The 23,262-nt window shown below is 34.3% G+C and overlaps 2 protein-coding genes across 28 annotated transcripts; both read right to left on the bottom strand.

Annotated features, from left to right (window-relative positions):
* Positions 1 to 487: 487 nt before the first annotated feature.
* On the bottom strand, positions 488 to 10,874 carry LOC123907160 (1-phosphatidylinositol-3-phosphate 5-kinase FAB1A). 27 transcript variants are annotated; one of them, XM_045957302.1, is made up of 12 exons: positions 10,764 to 10,874; positions 9,003 to 9,689; positions 7,710 to 8,441; positions 6,712 to 6,865; positions 6,166 to 6,510; positions 4,980 to 5,843; positions 4,549 to 4,880; positions 4,153 to 4,276; positions 3,919 to 4,062; positions 2,174 to 3,691; positions 1,642 to 1,908; positions 488 to 1,093 (listed from the first exon to the last, which is right to left on the bottom strand). In XM_045957302.1, the coding sequence occupies exons 2-12, from the start codon at positions 9,599 to 9,601 to the stop codon at positions 788 to 790; spliced, it is 5,385 nt and encodes a 1,794-aa protein (XP_045813258.1). In that variant the 5' UTR covers positions 9,602 to 9,689; positions 10,764 to 10,874; the 3' UTR covers positions 488 to 787. The 27 variants fall into 27 exon arrangements, with proteins under 27 accessions (XP_045813258.1, XP_045813248.1, XP_045813256.1 ...); XM_045957292.1 differs by having other exon boundaries at positions 3,919 to 4,065; positions 10,764 to 10,870; XM_045957300.1 differs by having other exon boundaries at positions 9,003 to 9,686; positions 10,764 to 10,839.
* A 7,531-nt stretch (positions 10,875 to 18,405) lies between these two features.
* On the bottom strand, positions 18,406 to 22,012 carry LOC123907159. Its single transcript, XM_045957275.1, has 5 exons — positions 21,883 to 22,012; positions 20,627 to 21,565; positions 20,117 to 20,317; positions 19,245 to 19,440; positions 18,406 to 18,892 (listed from the first exon to the last, which is right to left on the bottom strand). Exons 2-5 carry the CDS (start codon positions 21,509 to 21,511, stop codon positions 18,708 to 18,710), a joined length of 1,467 nt encoding a protein of 488 aa, XP_045813231.1. The 5' UTR covers positions 21,512 to 21,565; positions 21,883 to 22,012; the 3' UTR covers positions 18,406 to 18,707.
* Positions 22,013 to 23,262: the final 1,250 nt, after the last annotated feature.

The raw sequence follows: 23,262 nt of genomic DNA, 5'->3' as shown, positions 1-23,262 counted from the left end.
TAACTTTAAACTAATATTTATAATAATATTTCTACTAAGAAAAATGTTATTTGGTGCAAAATTCTTACCAACGAAAGTTCCAAAACTGCATACCATGTTGCATCATATGCTTTTTCTTTTATGAACTGAAACCAATTGAAAAAAGTATGGATTCGCCAACAAGAGTAGGAAGAACGAAGAGGTGATCAAATATAAAGTCACATTTGAGTTTCAACTTTCAACTAATTTTTTTAGTATTACTATATGAAATCCTTGAATTTCCAAAGCAAACAATGATAATTAATTGATAACCAAAGATCAAAATATAGTTACACCGTGTAATGTAGAAACAATTTTTAAAGCTTCGTCAAATTTCGTTGGAAAGATGTTCGCACTATATGCATTCATCAGTGTCTACAATGATAAATAAACAGTGCTGACCCAAAAATTTCTTCATGTTACTATTTCACAAGCAACAAAAAAGAAAGTTATGATTTATAAATCAAAATTTGAGGGAAAGCAAAAGATGAAATACACTATAAAATAAAATTTGAGGGGAAAAAACAATTCACTATACAGTTAGCCTTGACAGACATGATCCATCATACCCTTTGAACATTCCCCTGTAATTGGAGGTGCACCTGCCACCTATACTATGTTTTGCTAAGGAACACAAATTTACACCTGCATTTATCACATAATACAATGCAGCATACATAATACAACAGACATGAATGGAAAGCTGTAATATTTATCTTAACATTTACAAGATATAAACTTTGAACATATCGATCAAATGGGCCCCACCTCATGAATTTTCATCACAAAGATCAGATTGAGACTCACTGGTTTGTAAGCTAGGAGGAGACCATTGATCTGGCACCATAAGAAAATATAAGCTCATAGCTTTCCTGAACCGTTTCTTGTACTGTTGTGGTGATATAACAGTTGGAGAAGTATTCTTGGGTCCACCAAGTATGCCTGAGGTCTTCACCCAAGTTTCGAGGTGTTTGTCCCATGTATATTGCCTCATAAAATCAATGATACCTAAAACTAGCTCATGCTTTTCCTCGTCCACACCAACCAGCAATGAGTAGTCCATCACATATATTGACTGCAAATATGCACACAATATTATATCACCTAAAGAAAATATAAATACTAGAGATTGCTACACGAAAGAAACATATCTAGGGATAAAGCATAAATGAAGGATTATGACTAGGTTTAATCTATGCATGTCTGGTTGTATGATTCAAAATCAAGTACTTTCAGTAAGGCCTGGCTCAGCTGACAAATACTGATATTGTTAGGCTGGACACCTTCACCCGGGTTCGAATTCGGGACCTTGAAGTTTTGTGTGAGTTGCAATTTCATATGGTGATTGTCACTTCGTCTAGAGACCAAAAAAATAAATCAAGTACTCTCATACTCTCGCTAGATAAATCCTACATATGGATGATGGCCAAACCAGTTTTAGCTATACTTTGTTCTCACTTGACAGTTAAAAAATATAAATAGAGGTGAGATACTATAAATCATGTGTAAAAGTTTTCCTTTCTAACATCACAATCAAAGCAAAAAAGGGAAAGGAAATTGAATGCAAAAAACCACATGAAGGTACAGTTAGGGTAAAGCATTAAGAAGGGCAATCAGACTTACAGCAAGGAATGCAGTATCATTCCACACAGCCCTCTCAAGAAGCCGCTTTGCCTTGTTCCCAACAAATATTGGAGAGGTTGGCATAGCTTCAATGAGATTCTGATCAAGCAGAACTTTATTGCTCCCACTTGTATCTGGATTGTACCTTGATCGGGAAGAACCTTTAAGGTCATAAAGCCTTCTAATGTTACGCCGATAGAGAAGATTTTCCATAACCAAAACATCCATTTTTGTTTCCTTCCCTCCTTTGAGGTGCTTTGATGTTACCTTCAAAGAAAATAAAGACATACCAGCACACCCAATGAGAATGTATCAATATTTTAGACTAGGAAAGCGGTATCACAAGAAAGATTCAACCGAAATCTACAATGAAACCATTTATTTGGTTGCATAAGTTTTTTTTTTCTTCATGTGATGTGACAGTTTCTAAAATATAGGATGGAACATGAAGCTGACAAAATATTTGGATAATCCAATGATCAGTAAATATTCTATATGCCATCAGAACATAGGTTAATTTCACAAAAAGTACCTGATAAATGCCCAATATCTTTGCTAGACAAGTTGGGCTTCCTGTACTGATTGACTCGGATAAATATTTAAAATAAGCCGGTGCAAACTTGATAAATGATTCAAGCTCTGTCTTTGTAACCTGCTTGACAACAAATCTATCATCCAAGGTTTTTGCAAAGAAAACATTGCTCTTTCCTCCCTGGGCCCCCCACTTCTTACAACGACTAAGGGACCGCACAAAATCTAGCTCAGTAGGGCAGCATGTTCTTCTTAGAGCCTCAAATCTCTTTGCATAGTAGCAAGTTACAGTATACTTCACTTTTCCGAGGGAACTGTCATCATTAAAAGAAACCCTTGCATGAAAATCCTTTAAATACAGGAGTGAATCCCCAACCATCCGAGACCCAGAAGTGGATAATGTCATGCTCTCTTCAGACGATCCAAAACTTCTGTAGCTGTTAGTAATAGTCTCGTCCAAAGAGTTGAAAGAAAGTAGGCTTGTCGAATCAAATAGTGGCAATGAAACTGAACTTTCTAAACTGTCTTTAGGTCTATCAGATTCTGTCATCTGGATATAATAATCTTTTGATACAAGCACATGTGCTATAACACTAGTGGGTTCATCATCATAGACAGGCACTATGGTATCATTAATGCCAGCAGGAAGAAGCAGTCTAGCACCAGTCTGGCGGTCCAACTCTCGAAATGATAACATGTGGACAAAGTTGTAATCAACAAGCTTCTGTGTATTGAAGGCAGAAGTTTTGTTCACTGAACATGAGTTAGCAAAAGGCATCCCAGTCCATCTAGTATCAAGTCCTTTGGAATGCAATTTAGAGTCATGAATGTCTCCTGTTTCAATCCCACCTATATCAGCAGTATAATTATCAGGATTTGATTTTGCAATAACTATTGCCGTAGGTGAATGAACTGCCACAGCTTCCACATCAGGATCTCTACAACCATTTTCTTTGTATAGTATATTTGTCGGGTGAGTTTCACCTGTCCATGCTGCATCCAGGGTATCAGATAAATTGGCCAAATTACGAGATCCGCCCTCAGATGAAGTCCTCCTCCGTGCAGCTCCTCCAAACTCTGAACAGTTAGGTTTATCATTGATATTTGCGCCAGGAGAGAGAGAAGGCTCGAACTTACCATGACCTGTGTCTTTGCCCTTGTCTTGACCTTTGATCACTTCACCAGACTGGCTAAGGTGGCTAGTGGTTTCTAAATCAAGATTTCCATCAGGTTTTGTTTCCAAACGAAAGAAATCAGAACTGCTACGGCCTCTTGTAGGCCTAGTGACCACATCTGTCTCGACAACCTTTTCCTTAGAACCAATCGATTTCTCTTTCAGATAGGAGTGCCTTGAATCTTCTGAAAGAGTATTTTTACTTTGATTGGATGCATATATCAGGCGCTGGTCCCATACATAAGAAAGAATAAGGATATGCCGGTGCAATTTACAGAGCTCTAGAACATCAACCATGACCCCGCCAGCTTTGGCCTCTTTATGCAGAAACTTTTGTAACAATTCCTAGATATTCAACATTACAACAGAGAATCAAGTATTAATGAGCAATCACCTCTTACCGAGCAAGGAAAATCAACACAATTTAAATGAACCCAATTTGTTTAACAATTAATCTAGTAAGTATGCAGTCTAAAACTTTAATTCTGTTCATTTGGAAACTCTTTTTTTGAGAAGAGGAAGGCATCCTGAGAATAGTTGAAGAATGAATCACAACATCTCAAATCACCTACCTCAGATTCTTCTTTCTCTTTCTGCAGCATTCCTTCAAGTTCAGCAATCAGATGCTTAAAATCTGTCACTGCATTTCCCCTTCTTGAAATTTGATTTAGAGCGTTGCAGACTTCACTAAACAGTATTTCAGCCTTGCTACGTACCTGCTGGACAAGATCAACAATCGCATGAATACAGAAAGACTCAGAAGTGAGTGCTATATCTAATATCTCAACTAAGATTAGCTTATCGACCTCGTCTGCTTCTTTCTGTAGCCAGTCCTGACTATCATAGTTGAATTCCAGTTTAGATGGGGGAAGATAAACAGAATGAAGGTCAATTGAAGCATAGCGAAAGCAGGCCACCATCTTCCCAAATCTGCACAGGAAAAAAAAATGATTCAAGAAGACAAACAAATGTTGGATGTAACTTCCATCTGAATTGGAGCCTACGTATTTTAAATGCTTCACAATCCTATGTGAGGAGGCAGTTCAAGTATCACACCTTACTAGTGAAGACAATTTTTTGCAACTGATTAAACAAAAGTACCAACTTTGTAAGAATTTCGAGTTCAGTATAGTTTTTGCTCATTATACTATTCAACCACACCCGATTTACCATACATTTAGTTTATGAGGAGAAAAACATACCCATAGAATCTTAAACAGTCTCTGTGGAGAGAATGGCCACAATTTGCAACCCTGCTTGCTGCTGCATGATTTGAGAAACTCAGCTCCAAAAATTTACCAAAAGATAGGCCCCAAGCAGCATCAGACATAACTACTCTCCGTGTGGCAGGAGGAAAACCATTTACACGAGGACATTTGAGGCACCTGTGCCACATCCAGATTTTACCTTCCCTTTCCCCTGGTAAAGGAAACTCTGAGAGTTTCTTCACACAAATTGTCAGGCTCCCTTGCCGATGAGTATAACAATGAACATGAGCTTCCGGTGGCATTTCACATGAGCGGCAAGTGTAACTCTAAAATGGAAATATTAATCTTGTTTAGTTTTGAAGTCACAAGATAGCAATCAGAGATAAAATTTATTTGAAAAAGAAGTGATATGGAAGAACGAATACCTGATCAAATAGTTGATCTCTCAAAAATCGACCCAGAGGCTTATCAGAGCTTCCATAGTATTTAATTCTCACAAGATGGGATCTTTCACAAACAGTTCCTTTCCATACACAACGTGTTGATAAGAAGACCAAAATACTCTGATGGTCGGAAGTTGAGGGAGGAAAATCTTCTTTTGAATGTATCATGTCATTATCAAAATTATTATTATTGTCATTGTCATGTCTTACAATAGGTGACTCAGGACCAGCTCCTTGATTTGAAGCCAATGCTACAGCTTTGATGTGGTTATTGCCATCTCTCCCAGAAGGCTCAAAGGTGCCAAAGAAATCTGAAATAAGATCAGCGCGTATCATGGTCTTTGTTCCCTCATCTTGTCTATAATGTAAAGATTCCTTCGAACATTCTTTGCCATCCTTCTCAAAAGCAGTATTTGTGAGGAAACTATTGCAGTGGGAAGATGACATATCCTGAGCTAGTTGGGTGACATCTCCAGAGATCTCGTGCATGTGGATTGATTCACCCGCCAGTGATCTTTCCATGGATTCACTGCAGCTAGATGAGGTTCTATGTGTCTTGAAGCCATCATTACATTTTGGTACTTCTTTATTAGTTTCAGCTCCCTGATGCCCTCTACCGGTGACAACAGAAAATCCAGGGATAGTTGAAATGGATTTTACGATACTAGATGGTTTATCAGGTAGTGCAACGGTTATGGGAGATTTCAAGGGAAGCTCTAGGGGGGAAGCACCTTCATCTGCCAGAAAAGATGTTTCCAGCGCCAAATGATAAGCTGCAAAGACTCCATATTGGACTACATGTTTCACCTTCTTCAACTCATCCCCATTAGAGCCTTTGAGCAAGATCTTCAAAGTAAAACATAAAAAATACACACGATCAATATACACTGGAAAAAGTGGAGCAGCAGAACAACTCAACTTTTCTTTATAACTTATTATTATGTCAAATAGAGACCCTAGCTAGGTTAAAGAAGAATAGGAAATACAAATTACAGCAGCAGTATACTGTTAGAAAATAAGAAAATATTAGTAACAAATGTATCAACTTAAAGGTTGGGATACATAATAAACCATAACAGAGATAGAGGACTCAGACTATGTGCAACAATATGTGTATGTGCTGTCACTGATTTTCATGTCTCAAAAAATGTCAGGTTATAGAACTTACGGTGCAACCCAGCGGTTTGGGGCAATCCTCAAAGAACATTAAAGTCTTTGTTGATTTTTTCCCACCTTGTCCAGCACTGCCATGCTCCTCAAAAAATTTGTCGACGTGAAACGTTTCACAGTAACCCAGTTTGGGAGAGGTCAAATGATCAATTGAAGGGACAATCTGTGCCCCGGTACAACGGGCAATACGTTCTAAAAGTGGCCTTTTAATATTGAGAACAAGAGATATGTCTTTAGCGAGAAGGTATTCTTGGGCATAACGAGAAACTGACTTCTCTACCAAAAGAACATTGGGTTTATGAATAGCAATCCTCGTAACTGCCATCTTCAAATGGTCCATCTCCTGGGGAAGAGTAATAAAATCATAAATTCAGAACTTTTACTAATATTATGGATGTAAAAAAATGACAACCAAGGTTATCTCTGATTTGGCCGGGTCAGATAATAAATATCATATCCAAAGGAAATTTATTCCAATGTAAGAGTGTGCATATTTGTTTAGTATATAATTATTAATTTCAAAGAGCTGAAACTGGTGGAGAACCTGCTGTAACAATGTATCAACACTTGATAACTGGTTAGAAACACGATGATACTCCAAAGCACCTCCAAGTATTAGAAAATGTGGTTTGTCAATTTTTGATGTCATTCGCCGATGAGCCACATTCTTCTTACAAACTATGCCTTTAACCACCATGCTGGAAATAGAAATTAGAACATCAAGATTATATAGAGACAGAAATAAGAAATGACGAGTATAAAGCCTTCTCTCGAAACGAGAATCATATGGATCAGATAACACACTTTTCCACTCACCCGCATTTCCAAACACTAAGTTTGTGTTATTATAAAGAAAACAGACTTGCACCAGTTACGACTTACCTGTGTACTCTACCATCCTCAGATTGTTATATACCCAGCAATCAATCCCTCAAATAAGCATAATGGACTTACACACATAAGCAGACATACGATGCAAAAAATTATACTGTATAGGCAGTTAGTTATATGAACTTTTTCTTAACAGCTATTTTAAGGAGGGAAGGATGGTTTCCACCAGAATGCATATGACAAACAATAAGGATAGAATAAGATTAAAAAGAAGAAATAAAATCAATCAAGTGCCCTTCAATATAATGGAAACACCCATCTACTCCATAAAAATGGATCCTTTTCCATAATGTTGTTTCTCCCTTCCCTCCTCTCTTTCCAAGCCACTTTCTGTTACTTGCCTAAATCCTGGATACTTAGGCTCATTCTCCTCTCTTTTCTTTCTATTCTTTCTGATGTGAACAGTATGGGCCTAATATTCATAGGGGGCCTATCAAGGGTCATACATTTAGTCATATTGTTTTTCTCTGATACAGGGAAAACTATGGAAAGAATCAAAGCAATGCAGAGTTATCAGTAAAGATCAAAATCACACACGTGTTGTCTACCAGAAGACTGAAACAGCATATCAAAAGACAAGCTTGAGAAGCCTATAGGTTAATACATTAATCCATTACTATTTTTCCACGGTCAAGGGTTCACTATCCATACCTTTCATTTCGATGCCCACAAGCTATGCATTTAACCTTTACATATCCACCAGGATCCATACCTCCACCCCTGCTCATATCAGGCTTCAGAAGGGTTGCAGCTTCCCAAGACAAAGAGGTAATTATATCCAACCAACTATCTTTGCCATCGTCATCAACAGTTAGGCTTTCCACCTGCAAAAGCTGATCTACTAGAGCTCTAAAGTGTCCTTCCACAACATTCTTCATGGCCTTCTTGTTATTCTCACCTGACTTATCTCTGCTGCGAAATTCTCCAGAACCAAAGCTAGTCGAGGATCGTTGATATGCCCATTCACCAGTACTACCTTCATCTTCATCATCATCATAAAAAAGAACAGCTTCTCTATCATCCTCTTCATCCTCCGGCTCAGGAGGTAGCCACAGCAGCCCATTATTCTCAAAATCTACGGGCTCCATATTATTAACCTCCTCCTGATAGGGAGATGTTTCACATCCATCTGTAGGATCATGCTCATCAGCTTCTTTTCCTGGTGTTTGAATTCCATCTGCACCGTCTAACTCGAGATTCAGCGGTGGCGATAGGCAACTTGAGCTTCTTTCTTGACAGTTAGCTCCATCAGAATGCATTATATGTGGTCCATATACACGGTCAATCCCTTGAATGTTAACTAGATCATCATAGTCATTGACGCGAGAATAATGCCTTGATTCTGTGTCAGAATCACCATAATCATCATCCTCATCATCACTCCTGGTTCAAAAGAATAAACATATAATAACAGTAAGAACAGGAGAGGGGGGAAACTAATCAGAAGTCAGAACAACAGAATCGACCATCATGGTTTGGTGCACTAGTCAAATATATAGTTCTAAGGCTTTGTTTGCGAGTTGGTTTTTGGAGGGGAAGTGAGGGAAGGGCTTATTTTTCTTTTTTAAATTAAGAATACTATAAAATGATCTAAGTGTGATTGAAGTATTATGTGATCGTTTATCCTGTTCTTCTTTCAATTATTTTTAAAAACATTTTAGTGTTCTTAATTTAAAAAAGAAAAATAAGTCCTCCCAAAAACCAACTCGCATACAAAGCCTAAAAGTCATTGAATCAGAGTTTAAAAATGAGATTCAGAACTAATGCAAAAGAGGGTCTTATCTATACACCCCTTTTTTCTCTACAAAACATTCACACCCCATATCTGCAGACATGCAAAATCACATATTTGCAAGAATATTATTCATCACTGCAAGATAAGATTATCATTAGGCAAGAACTCTGTCTCAATTACCAAAAATGAGCCCTCAAAGAAAGACATACCTGTTGAAGCAATAGCCATTTTGGTTAGAATTCAAATTCTCTACAGCCTCGGAGGGATTAGTACTCATCCCTGAATTTAAATTTTCTTGCTCGTCTGTTATCGGATTCATTTGGGAAGATTGATGTGGACTACAAGGCACGCACTGATAAGACCCAGTTGAGTATGGAACTGAACCGGCAGTGCTGCTGCTACTGTGACTGGACTTAGAGCTGACCAAGCTTGTCGAAGATGGTGAAGGGCTGAGCAAAGGGGTGGCTGAGGGAGTGGCATTATCAACAGCTGCTACTCCCTTCTCCCATGGCTTAAAGCAATAGTTACAGACCCTAATCCTTTCCGAATTTTCACGACCGTTATTTGCCTCATGTGGAAACGCAGGAATAAAATTGGCAGTGCATTTTGCACAAAAAACTCGACCACAGATTCGACAATGATGCCTGCGGTTGAATACTGTGAACTGTGAATCACAATCGTAGCATACCCTACAACTTTGATCTGGCATCCAAAAATCCCTCGACACATTCGGTGGCTCAATCCTTCGAGGGATCCAGGACCTAACTACATCAACAAGATCAGATATCTTCTTGTCAGGGGTGCCCATGGACTGTGATTCCACCCTACCCCACTCATTATGAGTTCTTCATTGACCAGCCTTGTTAACAATCCGTGTATCTTGGCTCATGATGCTGCTGGTAAACAAATAAATATGCTTCAGAAATCGAAAAGCAACCAAAATCAACACCTTTTTACATTATCACAATCATGAATGTTTCGAAGCAAGAATAACCATATGATAGACAACAATATTCATTATACACTAACTACAGAACATGAAAGAAAAATCAATTTATTCAGCTAAGAACTGGGAATAAATTCAAAACTAAATCACCAGCAACATGATCCTTAACAAGTACACTTTTCAATGCTAAATAAAAAAATGGAATAGTAACATGTGATTTCATTTCAGTCAACTAAGTCAAGTTTTATAACAATCTTGTCCACAAAAAACATCAACAATTGAGAACAATATTTCAACCTAAAAAGCTAATAAAATAACAGCTGGAAACCTTGTCATATCATCATATCACTTTTTTGTTGCTTTAACTTTTCCAAATTTCCAATCCTTTTGAGTTAAAAAAATAATAATAATAATCCCAATCCCTAAAACTAAAACCCAAAAGCCCTTAAATCTTAATTCATCAAAACCCCAAAAATTCAAAACATCAATATCAATTAAACAAATTTGGCATTCTAAATTCACAATTAAAATGGAACAGATAGTACTATTTAGTTACCAAATGAACTTTATCAGATTGGGAAGTGGCCAGTGACCATATCAATGGAAGAAAAAAAAAACAATTTTTCAGTTCAATGCCTCAAATTCCAGCATACCCAAAAACCAAATTGAACACAAAACAATAAACCAGAAGCAAAAACATGAACTAATCAAGCAAGGAAAAAAAGAAAGTACATAATCATGATCATCTAAAGCTTGTTCTGAAAATTTGAGCAACCCAGAAAGCAATAAACCGTAAAAATATGAACATGCATGTAAAAACAGTAACTTTTTAGAAACTGAAAACCTTGAGAAACAAACCGCTGTTATCAGATCTCAGTGACACACAGCTTCTTCAGAAAAAGCCAGAGTAGTAGTAATAATAATATAATAATAAATAGTATAATAATTAAAAAGAGTGTGAAAAATAATAAATTGATAAAATAAGAAAATTTGAATGATGAGAAGAGAAGAAAGAGAGAGTTACAAGTTACTACACAACACAGAAGAAGAAGGAGAAAATCAGCTTAGCGCCACAGCTTATCACATGTGGATCCAAACACTTACTACCTCATCTTATTTTTTATTATCATTTATTATTTTATTTTTTTTAGGCAATTTATTATATTTTCTCTTATTTATAATTTATTTATCTTATTTATTTATTTTTTTGATAAAACAATATGTATCGACATCGATCGGTATAAGTTGTTAAGAAGTTGACTCATAACAAATGAGAACGTTGTTTAATTCTTTATTTCAGTATATAGATTTTGTTGGTAGATAATTTGAAGTATTTATTTTTGCATCTAAGAGATCAATTGACGCACATGTTTTTAAACTACTAGTAATAGATTGTTGTTTTCACTTTTCACTCTTCACTTTAAAAAGGATCACGGGGTCGCTGACACACGATTATGGTGACTAAATATGTTGTCTGTAAGTGTTTTTTGACTTTAAAATTTGTATTGACTCTAGCGAAACTCTAAATTTTAATTCACATAAAACTTATTTTCATCAAAGCGTTAAGGTGTTAAAAACATATTGCATCTCAATATAAATAGTTAAATAAAATATAAAACTAATATAACAAAAAAATTAGAAAAAAATACCCAAGTTTTATTCTAAATAAAAAATTACAAATTAGTTTTGCAAAAATGGATTACATCAAATATAAAAACTTAATCATTTGGATGTAAAAACAATGCTGTGTGAAATGTACGTACAACCAATTGAATTATTTTAATTATTTATATTATTTTTTTATTAACTTTCTACTTCTAAAGATAATGAGTCCGAAAATCTAAAGTTCAACCGTGAAATAAATAAAGTTTAACTAAAAAATATTTCTACAAGAAATTTAAACTCGAATTTTTTCAAATGATTCGTCGAAACTCATTAATCATTTGAGTTTAATGTCATGATTTAATTAATTATTTATATTAAATTTAAAAATATTTATCTGTTGGTACGAATGTTAACCGACTGCCACGCACCTTGTACATCTGTAAAATCCACCAACTTCTCCTTTGTTAATTATTTCCAATTTTCAATAATATACACATCGTTTTCTCTCTTTCTTTTTAATGAATATATTATCATTTTCATTTTTTCTTCTGAGATCACGATTATTTGGTATACAGTATTTGTTCACTTTTTTTTCTCATGGTCACAAGAAACTTGTCAACATGCTACAAATCTAACTAGCAGTAATATCACGTAACTATTCCACTAAATTCCATAAGTAGAAAATGCAATTAATATTGACATCAAATTTTTGTTTTTTATAATGGTTGTGAGAACAAACCGAAATGAAACTCAAAATTATTGTAAGGACAGAACAAAATGCATTTCATTTTTTGTTTTTTAAATTATCTTGGAAATAAATAAAATGTTACTATATCATGCATTTCATTTTATTTTTGATAAAAAAAAAAAAAAAAAAAAAAAAAAAAAAAAAAAACTTCACTTTACAGAAAAGTCTAAATCACATGACAACTCATTTTTTTTTAGTTCCAAAAAGTGATAAGAGGTAGATATGCCAACATTAGATAAATCTTGGTAGGTGAATGAATATGCCAAAAGTGAGATTGGATATATTCAGTGAAGCTTCAAAGTAAATTTTGCAGTTTTATTTAAGAATTTTATAAAACCAAAAATAATACCTTGTGGGTCAACTTTGACTATATTATTTTTAATATAATTTATTCATCATATACTTGACTCTCAGTGAAAACTTTTTTTTTAATAATTGCGGTGAAAACATTTTTTTTTTCCGTCAAGTAGTCTATAGTAGCTAGACATTTTATGCTTAAGTGAGATGACGAAGTTCGAACCTCAACTACTATATATATAATGCAGTGTCCTGCTAATTGAACTAAGCTCACGGACTGCATGAAAACATTTCTAATGCATGTAGTTACTATTGTTACATCACCATTTGAGCTAGCTTTTGGGAATGAGATCCAAGCATATTTAACATGGTATCAAAGCCGGGTTAAGGACTGCAATGTGGGCATTTGACCCAGGACCACGCTAGACGTAAAGGTGGGTATTGAATGTGTTGTTGTGTTGTTTGGGATTGTTTGAAGTCTCACATTGCCTAGGTTCCCGGGATGTGAAGTGTATAAATATGTGAGGACAACATCATCCTTTGAGCTAACTTTTGGGATGAGATCCAAGCATATTTAACAACTATAATTATATGTAAGAGTGTGTATGACATGTAAAAAAATCCAACATTAGATTTCTTGCATTGGAGATCATATAATGTTGAATTGTTCATCATGTCCATGCTTTCATTTTGATCAGCTTCATCGTCAATGAGAGGTCCTTAGAGCATCCACAATGGAGCACTCCATTTTTGAGTACTTAAATGGTCCCACGTAGACACATCATCAATTTATTATTTTTTTAATAATAGTACCTAATAGGTACTCAACCCCTCCAATGGAGCATTTCTTAAAAAGTTCTAAAATAGGTCCATCAATAACTCCACATCATTAAAATTTGAAATTTAATTTAAAATAATATTGCCAAATTAAATTTTTTTGAATATATTAAATAAAGTGGGTCCCATAAAAAGAAGAAAGAGAGAGTTCTTATATTAGAAGTGGTACCTATTAGGTACTAAAATGTGTTGTGCTCCAATGGTAGTACCTAATAAGTACCATGAGTACCTAATAGGTAATACACCATTGAAGATGGTCTTATCTACCACAGCAGCACTTATTTTGAGCTTTAAATTAAATGTAGCTTTTGACATGGCCCAACCCAAGTCACACGGACACTATATGACAAAAGCCAGACCGTAACTACCTCTAATTGGAACATATCATATCATACAATACACCAATGCTCACTCACATTAATCAGACAAATAAAACTTGGTTCTCTATTATTCTTAGAAAATTATTATGGAATTGAATTATTGAGGGACTTTAATTATTATTTATTGACAGTTATTAGTCTGTGGCTTAAGGTTTTTCTTAATACAGAAATGTTCACAGAAATATCAATTTGAATTGAAGTTTAAAAACATTTGAAATTCATGTGGGTGGGGAAGTGAAAAAGGTCAATTTTACAGGTTGACAGTAAGAAAATAAGAGTAAGGAAGCATAGCATATATAGACAACAGAGTAATAAAACTTCAACCAAAAATAGAAAACTTGAAAGAAAGAAAGTAATGGCTAAGTGAAAATAGATAGCACGAAATAGAGCAATGGCATGGCTGCTTTAAAATGTGAAAACAGAGCATCAATGATATGATCATATGTAGGAATAATGGAAACTAGAGCAACAAGGTTGAAATAATTCACGAGTACTCTATTTGAGGGAAACTAACAGTACCAGGTACATACTTGCAAGGTTGTCAGAACCGAACTGGTCATCGAACCGGCGAGCTCACCGGTTCAAGGTTCAATTGGTCGGACCGGGTTCAATCGGGGTCGAACCGTTTTTAATTAAATATATATTTTAATTAATATATAAATAAATATATATGAATAATTGTTCAATATTTCATAATTTCACACATTAAAAAGATAAAATATCACAAGTCAAAATAAAATAAAATTTATAATTCAAACCAAATGAAAAATAGATGAAAATCAAAAACATTTCCTATTCCTACGACGTCGTTGTTTTGTTTTAGATTTTTTTAAAATAAAAATAAAAATAAAAACGACGTCGTTTTTGCCCTTTTTTTAAAAAAAAAAAATCTGCAAAACCGCTTGAACCGCCCGCCCGGTTCGCCGGTTCGACCCCGGTTCACGCATTTTTTTGCCGATCGGTTTCCTATCCGTTTTTTGCTCAAAACCGAACCGTTTTCATGACCGGTTCACGGTCCGACCAGCCGGTCCGGTCCGGTTTTGATAACCTTGCATACCTGTACTAGTATCATCGGGTACATACTCGTACCTTAATTTATGCTCATACACGTACATTAGTTTTTCAGGTACCAGTACCGTACCCGCACCTAAGCAACGTAGGTTGAAATAGAATAATGCTTACATATATGAATATTTTCAAAGTGTCTGACATGTAAAGTGTGAATAATTTGATTTCAAATCAGTAAAAATCTCATCTTTGTATTAATATTTGTTTCTTGTTCATATCTTTGGAGTTTAGAACATTGGAGGGAGATTTTGTTACTTGAATCTAATTTTTTTGCTGCTTGTTTTTATATTGTGAATGAAAATTTGATTGGTAGAATGAAATATGGAAACCACCTATAATTGGTGATGAAGAAGAAGAACCAAATGTTTTTATGTGGAACTCTGTATTGTTCAAACATCCATCAAATGTGTTACTGTTGTTCTACAAAATAGGACTATATGTTTAAAAGTAAAGTTTCTACCCTAACATTCTTCATATATGCATGTTTTTTTTTTATAAGCATACATATATGCATGTGTTTGTATATGCTTTGTAAACTATGGGAGTTAGTTTTTTTTTGAAATTAAAGCAATTGAGGATTCATTATGAGCCTAAAAAAGTTGGCTTATTTTATTTCGGAGGAAGCAGATTCATGAAACGTTCATTTGATAAAGAAATTACCTTTTAGCGAGATAGAAATGACCTGAAACTATTGTTGTGAATCCAATACACGTTTTAGCAAGGTCATAGGCATAAATGAAGGACAGGAGCAAGATTTCGTGCAGTAAATTTTTCACGTAGTTTCACGCGGTTTCGGATCTCAGCCATCCGATCATAAATGAATGGTTCAGATTACAAACAGCTGATTTTATTAATATATAATCTGGGCCGTCTGATTTTAATCTAACGGTCGAAATCCAAAACAGCGTGAAACTGCGTGCAAATTGCACCGCAGGAAATCCAGATCCTTGAATTTACCAGTGACCAACATCTATATCGATCATTCTCACAAAGTATCCCACACATCCTGTCACAAGTTCAAAACCCAGACCTTAAAAAAAAAAAAATCACAACCCAGATTTTCTACCACAACTTTATGCTCTTTTCTGGTCTATCATCAAACAAAAATAAAGATTTATGATTATCCAAAATAACGCTCAGATCTCATACTCACAACAAATTAGAAATTTGGTATAGCAGTTCTCTTCGAATCATACATAAAAAGTTGTTAATTTTAGCCCCTCCACATTGAACACACAAATAAATATGAAAGTAGGATTTAATCTTTTTATTACGTAAGACCTCAAATTATTGATGATCATATAAATTATTAATTTTTATATAGTAGTATAATTTTATATGCTTACAAGTAACAAAATTTAATAAACAATTGTCTTTTTTTTTTACAACAATAATAATTTTGTCTTTTAAAGAGTAAAAAAAAATATTAATTTTACTAAAAGAAATTAACATTCGAAGGTCTCATTTTTAAATTCGTCCTAGACCTCAAAATGTCTTGGGACGACATACATGCCTGGGAGTTAAACATCGTTATTGCATATAGTGTCATCAACGCTACAGATTAAGAGACATGAATATTCCGGACATTTCAATATAATCATATTTAAATTTGTAGGCTTATGTAATTTGACTTTTTATGCTCTTAACATATATACCGTGAGTTTGTTCGCAAATTCATCATTTTTGTTTTTAACGACTTTAAATTTGTATTGCATCGATATACTATATCAATTTAAAAGAATGAATATAGTTTATTTTGCGTAAAAAAAAATATAAAACTTGTAGATGGGTCGTGGATTTTCTTGTGCTCAAACTCAGTTTTACTTTTTACCAAGTTTGGATGGCTATTATTCATTTACAATATCTCTCTTGCATTTTTATGTGCCAAATTGCCCTTCTCTCAAATCTCTCTCTCTCTCTCTCTCTCTCTCTCTCTCTCTCTCTCTCTATATATATATATATATATATATATATATATATATATATATATATATATATATATATATATATATAAACTCTATTTGCAATTTCTTTTCTACCATGAATAAACTATAATATTATTTTAAAACTTTAGATTGGATCTAACTAAATTTTTATATAAAACTCATTTTGACTTGTATGGTGTGGGTATTGTCATTGATAAAAAAAAATATGAATTATGTAAATTACTTTTCTATTTATTGAAACTCAATTGTATAAACTAATTGAGTAACTAACTTGTGATTAATTTTGACAAACTAAATTATTATCTCTATCCCAAATTATAAAAGAAGGAAAAAAAATTCATATTTTTTGTTCCAAATTATAAAAAAAATAATCTTTATCTTTTCCAAATTACTAAATAAAATTGCATCGGAGAGCTGATAGCAAATTCTCTCTCGGCCGGACCTAGCTTTTTCTTTGAGTTTCTTTTTCTTCATTTACGCCTAAAATCGCCCATCTACTTTTTTTCTCTCTCTCTTTAATTTAAATAAGTGATTTCACATGGATTGTATATTTTAAGTTTTTTTCTTTTGTTGTGGTGTCGACATCGTCTGAGTGTGACATTTTGTTGTTCATCGTCTTAGTACTATGCTGTTTGTTTTTCCGTGTTGTGTTGTGGTGTTCTTAGTTCATAATTGGTATTTTTTTTTCTCTAAGGGTTCTCTTACATATTTTACTTTCTCTTTAACTCAATTTTGTTCTATTAAAAATATTTAATAATAACTCTATTTTGCCAAATTGGTGTGTATCATTGCTCAAGTTCATCAATATGTTATTATAACATCAAAACTCTAAGAGGAGTGTTATACACTCTCTAACACACACCTCTAATACGCTCCAATTATAAGTAGACATGTCATCACATTCTTTTATTCCTTTACCGGGAAACCGCTTGTACAAGTTGAGTTATAATTGATGTGCAGTGTTCAGCAAAAAAAAAAAATTATAACAGCAATATTGTGTTCTCTCTACATACTCCATCGTCTGCCAGTGCCACCGTCGCAAACTTTTATAGGTGTTTTATGAAACTCATCGTTGATTTCAAACAAACCCATTAATTTACAATCATGTCAAATTTGTAATTCCAAACAAAACTCATTTACAATCATATCAAATTGGAAGCAATGATTTAAACTTTACCAAAACCCATATGCAAACAGATCGGAAGCAAGTTAAAGGTATAAAAGAAGGGGATGATGTGTCTTATTATGATTGAAGTGTGTTAGAGAAGTGTGTTAGAGGATGTGACCCTAGCACTCCTCTATTATTGATTTCGGTTGGGGTGAAGAAAAAATTTGTTAAAATACCACGGTCCAAATTATGAAGGGTAATATAGGCCTTACCTAAATAGTATTGTAACTTATGATTAAATTATATATATGTTGTTCACAAAAAAAGATGTACTTATATGTTGTTAAATTTATTGTTGAGAATTACCACCTACTCATAATTTTGACATCACATTGGTTCAAAATAACATCTTTACCAAAACCACAATAATCATAAACAGCCAAAAGTGGTAAAGACAGATCCTACAAGGTGGGACAATGCTTCCAATCCATGTGAGTGAGACGTATCAGATATGTTGTAATAATAAATCCAAACAAATTGCGGCTTTGCATCTGAGGTCAAATTTAGGATAACAACCTCTCTGCATCAAATAATGTTCATCACTTTTATCTTTACGTGGATGTAAACTAGTAATATTTAATTTTTTAATACAAGTACACGTTACCAACCTGAAAAAGTCCATAAAACCCCCTCAGCAAGGATATTACTATTAGAATTCAGCGAACAAATATAACTTGTTCTACCGTCTGTTTATGTAGTATGTATGTACAATTAAGTCTAATCAAATATTCACAATATAGATGTTATTGAATACTTTACACTATTGAAAATAATTATATAACGCAAAAACAATAAACCATTAATAAAAATAAGGATTTCAAATCAGTAAGCGGAATAGCATTTCATAACTCCATACATGAGCAAGCAAAGAACTGTATATACAATGAAAGGTTCAATTCTGCAACTGAAACCAGAGGGACTAGTGGCGTAAACTGGAATATAAATCATGAAGACTGTTGTATAATGGCTGAGCTGCCTTTGGTCTGTCCACCATGCCTTGTAGAATGTCAGTTGTGGTGAGATAAGGATCGCCATAAAACCGCAGATTGGCATCCATCCTGGTTGCAACTATATTCCCTTCCAGTGACACTCCTACAAATGCGCCTACAGTTTGACAACATTTCGTGTTGTTACTTTACTATACTTTCAAACATTATTGTACTACTAGCAATAAACATGGTAAATTGAGTAACATGTTCACAATAGTAGAATGTGCTTATATTACCTAGCCTTGACAATATATCAGATCATATGTTGAAACTACTCAATTAGAAAACCATAGTTTAGATAATAAATAGCCTAAATATGTTCATGCATTTAGATTATTTTGGTTTTCTAAAACATGATATTAGTATGTTTATGTTCATGGATTTAAATGAACTTAAATTGAAAAATGTCTTTGAATTTCATGTAAACAGAATATTGATGGATATGCAGAAAATTTCATTTTAAGTACCTTTACTGCAACTGTAAGTGTAACACATGCCAGAGCCCTTGTCACCAGCACGAAGATCTGCCTCAACGACTCTCCCAACAGGCCCTGCTGCAACACTACAACCAGCACCAAGAGAAAAATGCATGCGACTGCAGAACGTCTTCACAGCTTTCGTATCATGAAGAACAATTATAAAATCCATAAGTTCACCACCAATCTGGTAATACAGGATAAACTTGTAGTTATTAGCCAAAAAAAGAATGTATAACCAAGTGCCCAAGCTAACAGAAACATGTATCCTTCGACAAGACATTTATATCCTCTACTGACTTCATAATTCCTATTATTAGGGTACTTAATTAAAGGCGTGTTTACTTTCCAAAACATATCATCTTTTCATTTTCTAGAATGTGCTCATTTTAACTTGCTAACAAGAAGATGAGAGACTTTTGAAGTGACTCATTGTGATTGAGGGATGATGCATTTATTGAAGTAACAAAAGTAGTTCTTTTGACATTTCCATTGTTTACGGAAATGAAAGACAGTTGTTCACTTCAAAAGACTATTTTCTCCTTGTTAACAAGTAAAGCTAACACAAATTTTAGGAAATGAAAATCGAAAACGTTTTCACAAAGCAAATGGGCTCTAAATTTGATTAATTGATGGCTTAGAAATGATTACTGCCAATGTAAAAGTGTTCCATGCTAATAAGAACTGGGAAAGAATATTCATGCCAATCAATTTCAAAATTCAAGGACAAATTATAAACACGTGCAAATTTTAAAACAGTACCACCTCTATTCATTATATTCTTTCAATTAAACTAACACAGTGAGCATAACCAGAATGACATGATTTTACACGTGAACTAAACCTACATATAATCTCCTTACCTGAGCACCCCATCCTAAACCCAAGGAGAGTATAGCTGATGGTGCAGACCATGATCCATCATATCTTCGAGCAATAACCAAACCAGTACCCACTTTGTAAGAGACCAGCGCACCAGCTTTGACAACCGTTAGAATTGCTAGACCTTGGGCACTTTTGAGAACAGATAACGGGATGGACTTCTCAGGATTGGATTTGGCCACCTGCCCATATACAAAATATTTAAATAAAAAGCTCGTATTCCGAAAAATCTGGTACATAAAAACTTGATGGATGCAATAGTAAAGCAGTCGATGTGGAAATTGCAATCCAAACAAATATAATACTAAAATATATTATTCGGATATATTATAATGTGCAAATACTTGTCAGTACTTCACACTACAGGTATAGCAAACACCCCCAAGCACAACAAAATAGAAGCTATAAAAGCAATTTAAACATGGGATCGACATAAGATTAAAAAATTGAAGTCACTTGCTCAATGAAATTACAAGATCAAGCTAGCAAACCTGACAGTAGTTTCTCAATGTATTGGATGCTTTATATATCTCATGCTCCATGGATACACCAATGGGAAGATTAAGCCACCCTCTAGCACAAGTCCAATCCATGACATCATGCTTAGCTGCCTGCACAGAATTGCTTATGGTGTTGATAAGAACGCCCTGTAAAGGATCAAGCCTATCATAGCAGGAATCGCAAACCCTCTGAGGATTCCTTTCCCTGAACCTAACCGGCATTAAGCACCTCCCCTTGGTACATATTCGACAGAAAATCCCTCCACAAAACCGGCAATGATGTCTTCCCCGTGTAAGAGCAGTAAACGGAGCAGAACACTGCATACAAACAGTAGTAGAACTGTCAGGAAGCCACTCAGGTGGTTCAGCTTCAAGGACATCCTTGTAGGAACTATATTCAGCCCCATTTGGCAAACAAAGTGGTGGTGCACTCGGTGTGTACACAGAAGACTCCAGGAAAACATCTCCATTCTTCCCAGAGCCAAGAAACGATAAATTTGAACTCGGCAACTGCTGATTTACATCAATCCTTGGAGCCTTGTTTTGTCCAGTCAAAATAGAAAAAATCCCAGAAAGCACATTCTTCAAATTCACCTCAGGAGGGATGTTAGAACGGGTGATACCCCGAGCCTCATCATTTGACTCATAACCTCCATCCAACAATTCATCATCCTCATAAGGAAACTGATATGAATCATATGATATCTCTTGGTTTGAGGCTAATGGGCCATTAGCGATGCCAGATTCCGGCTCCGGCTCAGACCAAGTAGACTCGACATGACGATTCATAGCATCAAAACCAAATTGGTTTTTCTCTTTTTCTAGTTCTAGCTTAGAGAGTGAAGCATACGCAACTCTACCATCAGAGGATGCCATTCAATAACAAAACTACACTACTGCATGCACTTGCTTAAACTAAGCAATCCAAAACTGCAATAAAAGGTTCTAAAGTTACAATCTTTATTGAAAGGGTATAGAAAAAAAATAACATATATCACATAATTGAAACAACTTTAGAAAGGGGAAAACGATGATCAAAGTTTCTATTTTTATTTAAATGGAACAAAAAATTGAACTGGGGTTTAGGGAAAATATAAATTGAGCATCGAATTGCATGCAGTAAAATCAATCGTGCAACGAGAATACGATCAATTAGCAATAAATCAGGTGGCGGGGGATGTGAAATTAGGGTTTGAGAGGAAAACGAAAAGGGAAGTAAACATGAAGAATAATAGTATAGTACTGACCTTGGATTGAAATATGGAGCTGCGAAGGTTGAATGAGTTGAAGCAAATTGAGAATCGGAAGGGACGTTGGTGATGAGAGAGAGAGAGAGAGAGAGAGAGAGAGAGAGAGAGAGAGAGAGAGAGAGAGAGAAGAATGAAGAGAGAGAAACTCAGAAGAAACGTTGGTGTTGGATTTGCGATTATCCAATGGAGTAATTAACTTGATTAAGCTGTAAACGACACTACCTATAAACGGCGTCGTTTACACGATGACACGTGCTTGCGTATAATGCTGTCAAAAAACAAAATAAAAAAGTGCATTATTGATTTCTCAAAAAAAATATATATAGGTTCTTTCTCGTGTAAAAAAAAAACATATTTTTCATGTATATAAGAGACAGTTTGACCAATGCACGTACGCTAATACATAATTTTGATCACTAAATTTTTAATTATTTATTAGTAAAAATTATAAAAACTTAATATTTTAAAAATACTTATCAAAACAAATAAAACAAAATATTGTATGTTAATGTTTACATCTATATATTATTAAAAAAATACGTTCAAAATAAGATAAATAAATAGTACATTTTGGTCAAAATAAATCTTATAAAAAGGGACGCACGAAATAGTATTTTTAATTTAATTTATTCAAATCTATAATAGTTTATCTTCACACTTCACGAGTCTCCGACAATAAAAAAAAGACAACTCTAGAACCTAGAGGCCCCATTTTGGAGCATGCTATCGTCGTTTGACGAGGTAAATATACTTTTATAAGTGTTATTTCAACATTAATGTCTTTCATGTCTTAGATCAAGAATCACATCGTTACAAATACAATCTTATAAGAAAAATAAAAAACACTAATGTTCCTATCGTACTTTCTATTTTGATTCAAAGTACAAGAAACTTTAACATTGTTTATTTAAAAATAAGTATGTTACACAAGTCTAACAGAGACAAAGTCGTATGTCTTTGTGAGTTGTCCACTTTCACTCATACTTGTAAATTTCTTACCTTTTCGTCCTTTCTCATAGCTGCCACTGATGAATCTAGGCGTCACGTTAGTTTATATTTACATAACTGGTGGTTTAGTTCTTTACTTTGTTTGGGCCTTGTATGATGTGATTATGATTTTGATTCTCTGACTCTTTGTAAATTTTTGTAGTCTACATCAGTACGTCTTGTGTTGGGAGGCTGTTTGTCTTAATTGATCATTGAATATATAGATATAGTTAATTAATCATTATCAGAATTTTTCTACAAATAATTAATTATATATTGTTATTTATTTCTTGTTAGTTAAATTGGTCAATTTAACACTTTTTAATGCAGTGATATTTTTATTAAAAATTGGAAAATTAGTAAGATACATAAAATGTGTTTTCATTTTTT

The sequence above is a fragment of the Trifolium pratense genome, linkage group LG2 (genome assembly GCF_020283565.1).
Source record: "Trifolium pratense cultivar HEN17-A07 linkage group LG2, ARS_RC_1.1, whole genome shotgun sequence".
In the NCBI taxonomy this organism is placed as follows: Eukaryota; Viridiplantae; Streptophyta; class Magnoliopsida; order Fabales; family Fabaceae; genus Trifolium; species Trifolium pratense.
Note: the sequence above shows the minus strand (reverse complement) of the source record. Positions and strands in the feature narration are given on the sequence as shown.

Excerpts from the sequence above, each read along its gene's own strand:
- LOC123907160 (XM_045957278.1), bottom strand. The coding sequence starts at position 9,601 with ATGGGCACCCCTGACAAGAAGATATCTGATCTTGTTGATGTAGTTAGG. Across the intron at positions 5,844-6,165 it reads CCAAACCGCTGGGTTGCACC|ATCTTGCTCAAAGGCTCTAA; the intron begins GTAAGTTCTATA and ends TTTACTTTGAAG. Across the intron at positions 4,277-4,548 it reads GACTGTTTAAGATTCTATGG|ATTTGGGAAGATGGTGGCCT; the intron begins GTATGTTTTTCT and ends TTTCCTGTGCAG.
- LOC123907159 (XM_045957275.1), bottom strand. The coding sequence starts at position 21,511 with ATGGCATCCTCTGATGGTAGAGTTGCGTATGCTTCACTCTCTAAGCTA. Across the intron at positions 20,318-20,626 it reads CATTGAGAAACTACTGTCAG|GTGGCCAAATCCAATCCTGA; the intron begins GTTTGCTAGCTT and ends GTATATGGGCAG. Across the intron at positions 19,441-20,116 it reads GTTTAGGATGGGGTGCTCAG|ATTGGTGGTGAACTTATGGA; the intron begins GTAAGGAGATTA and ends CTGTATTACCAG.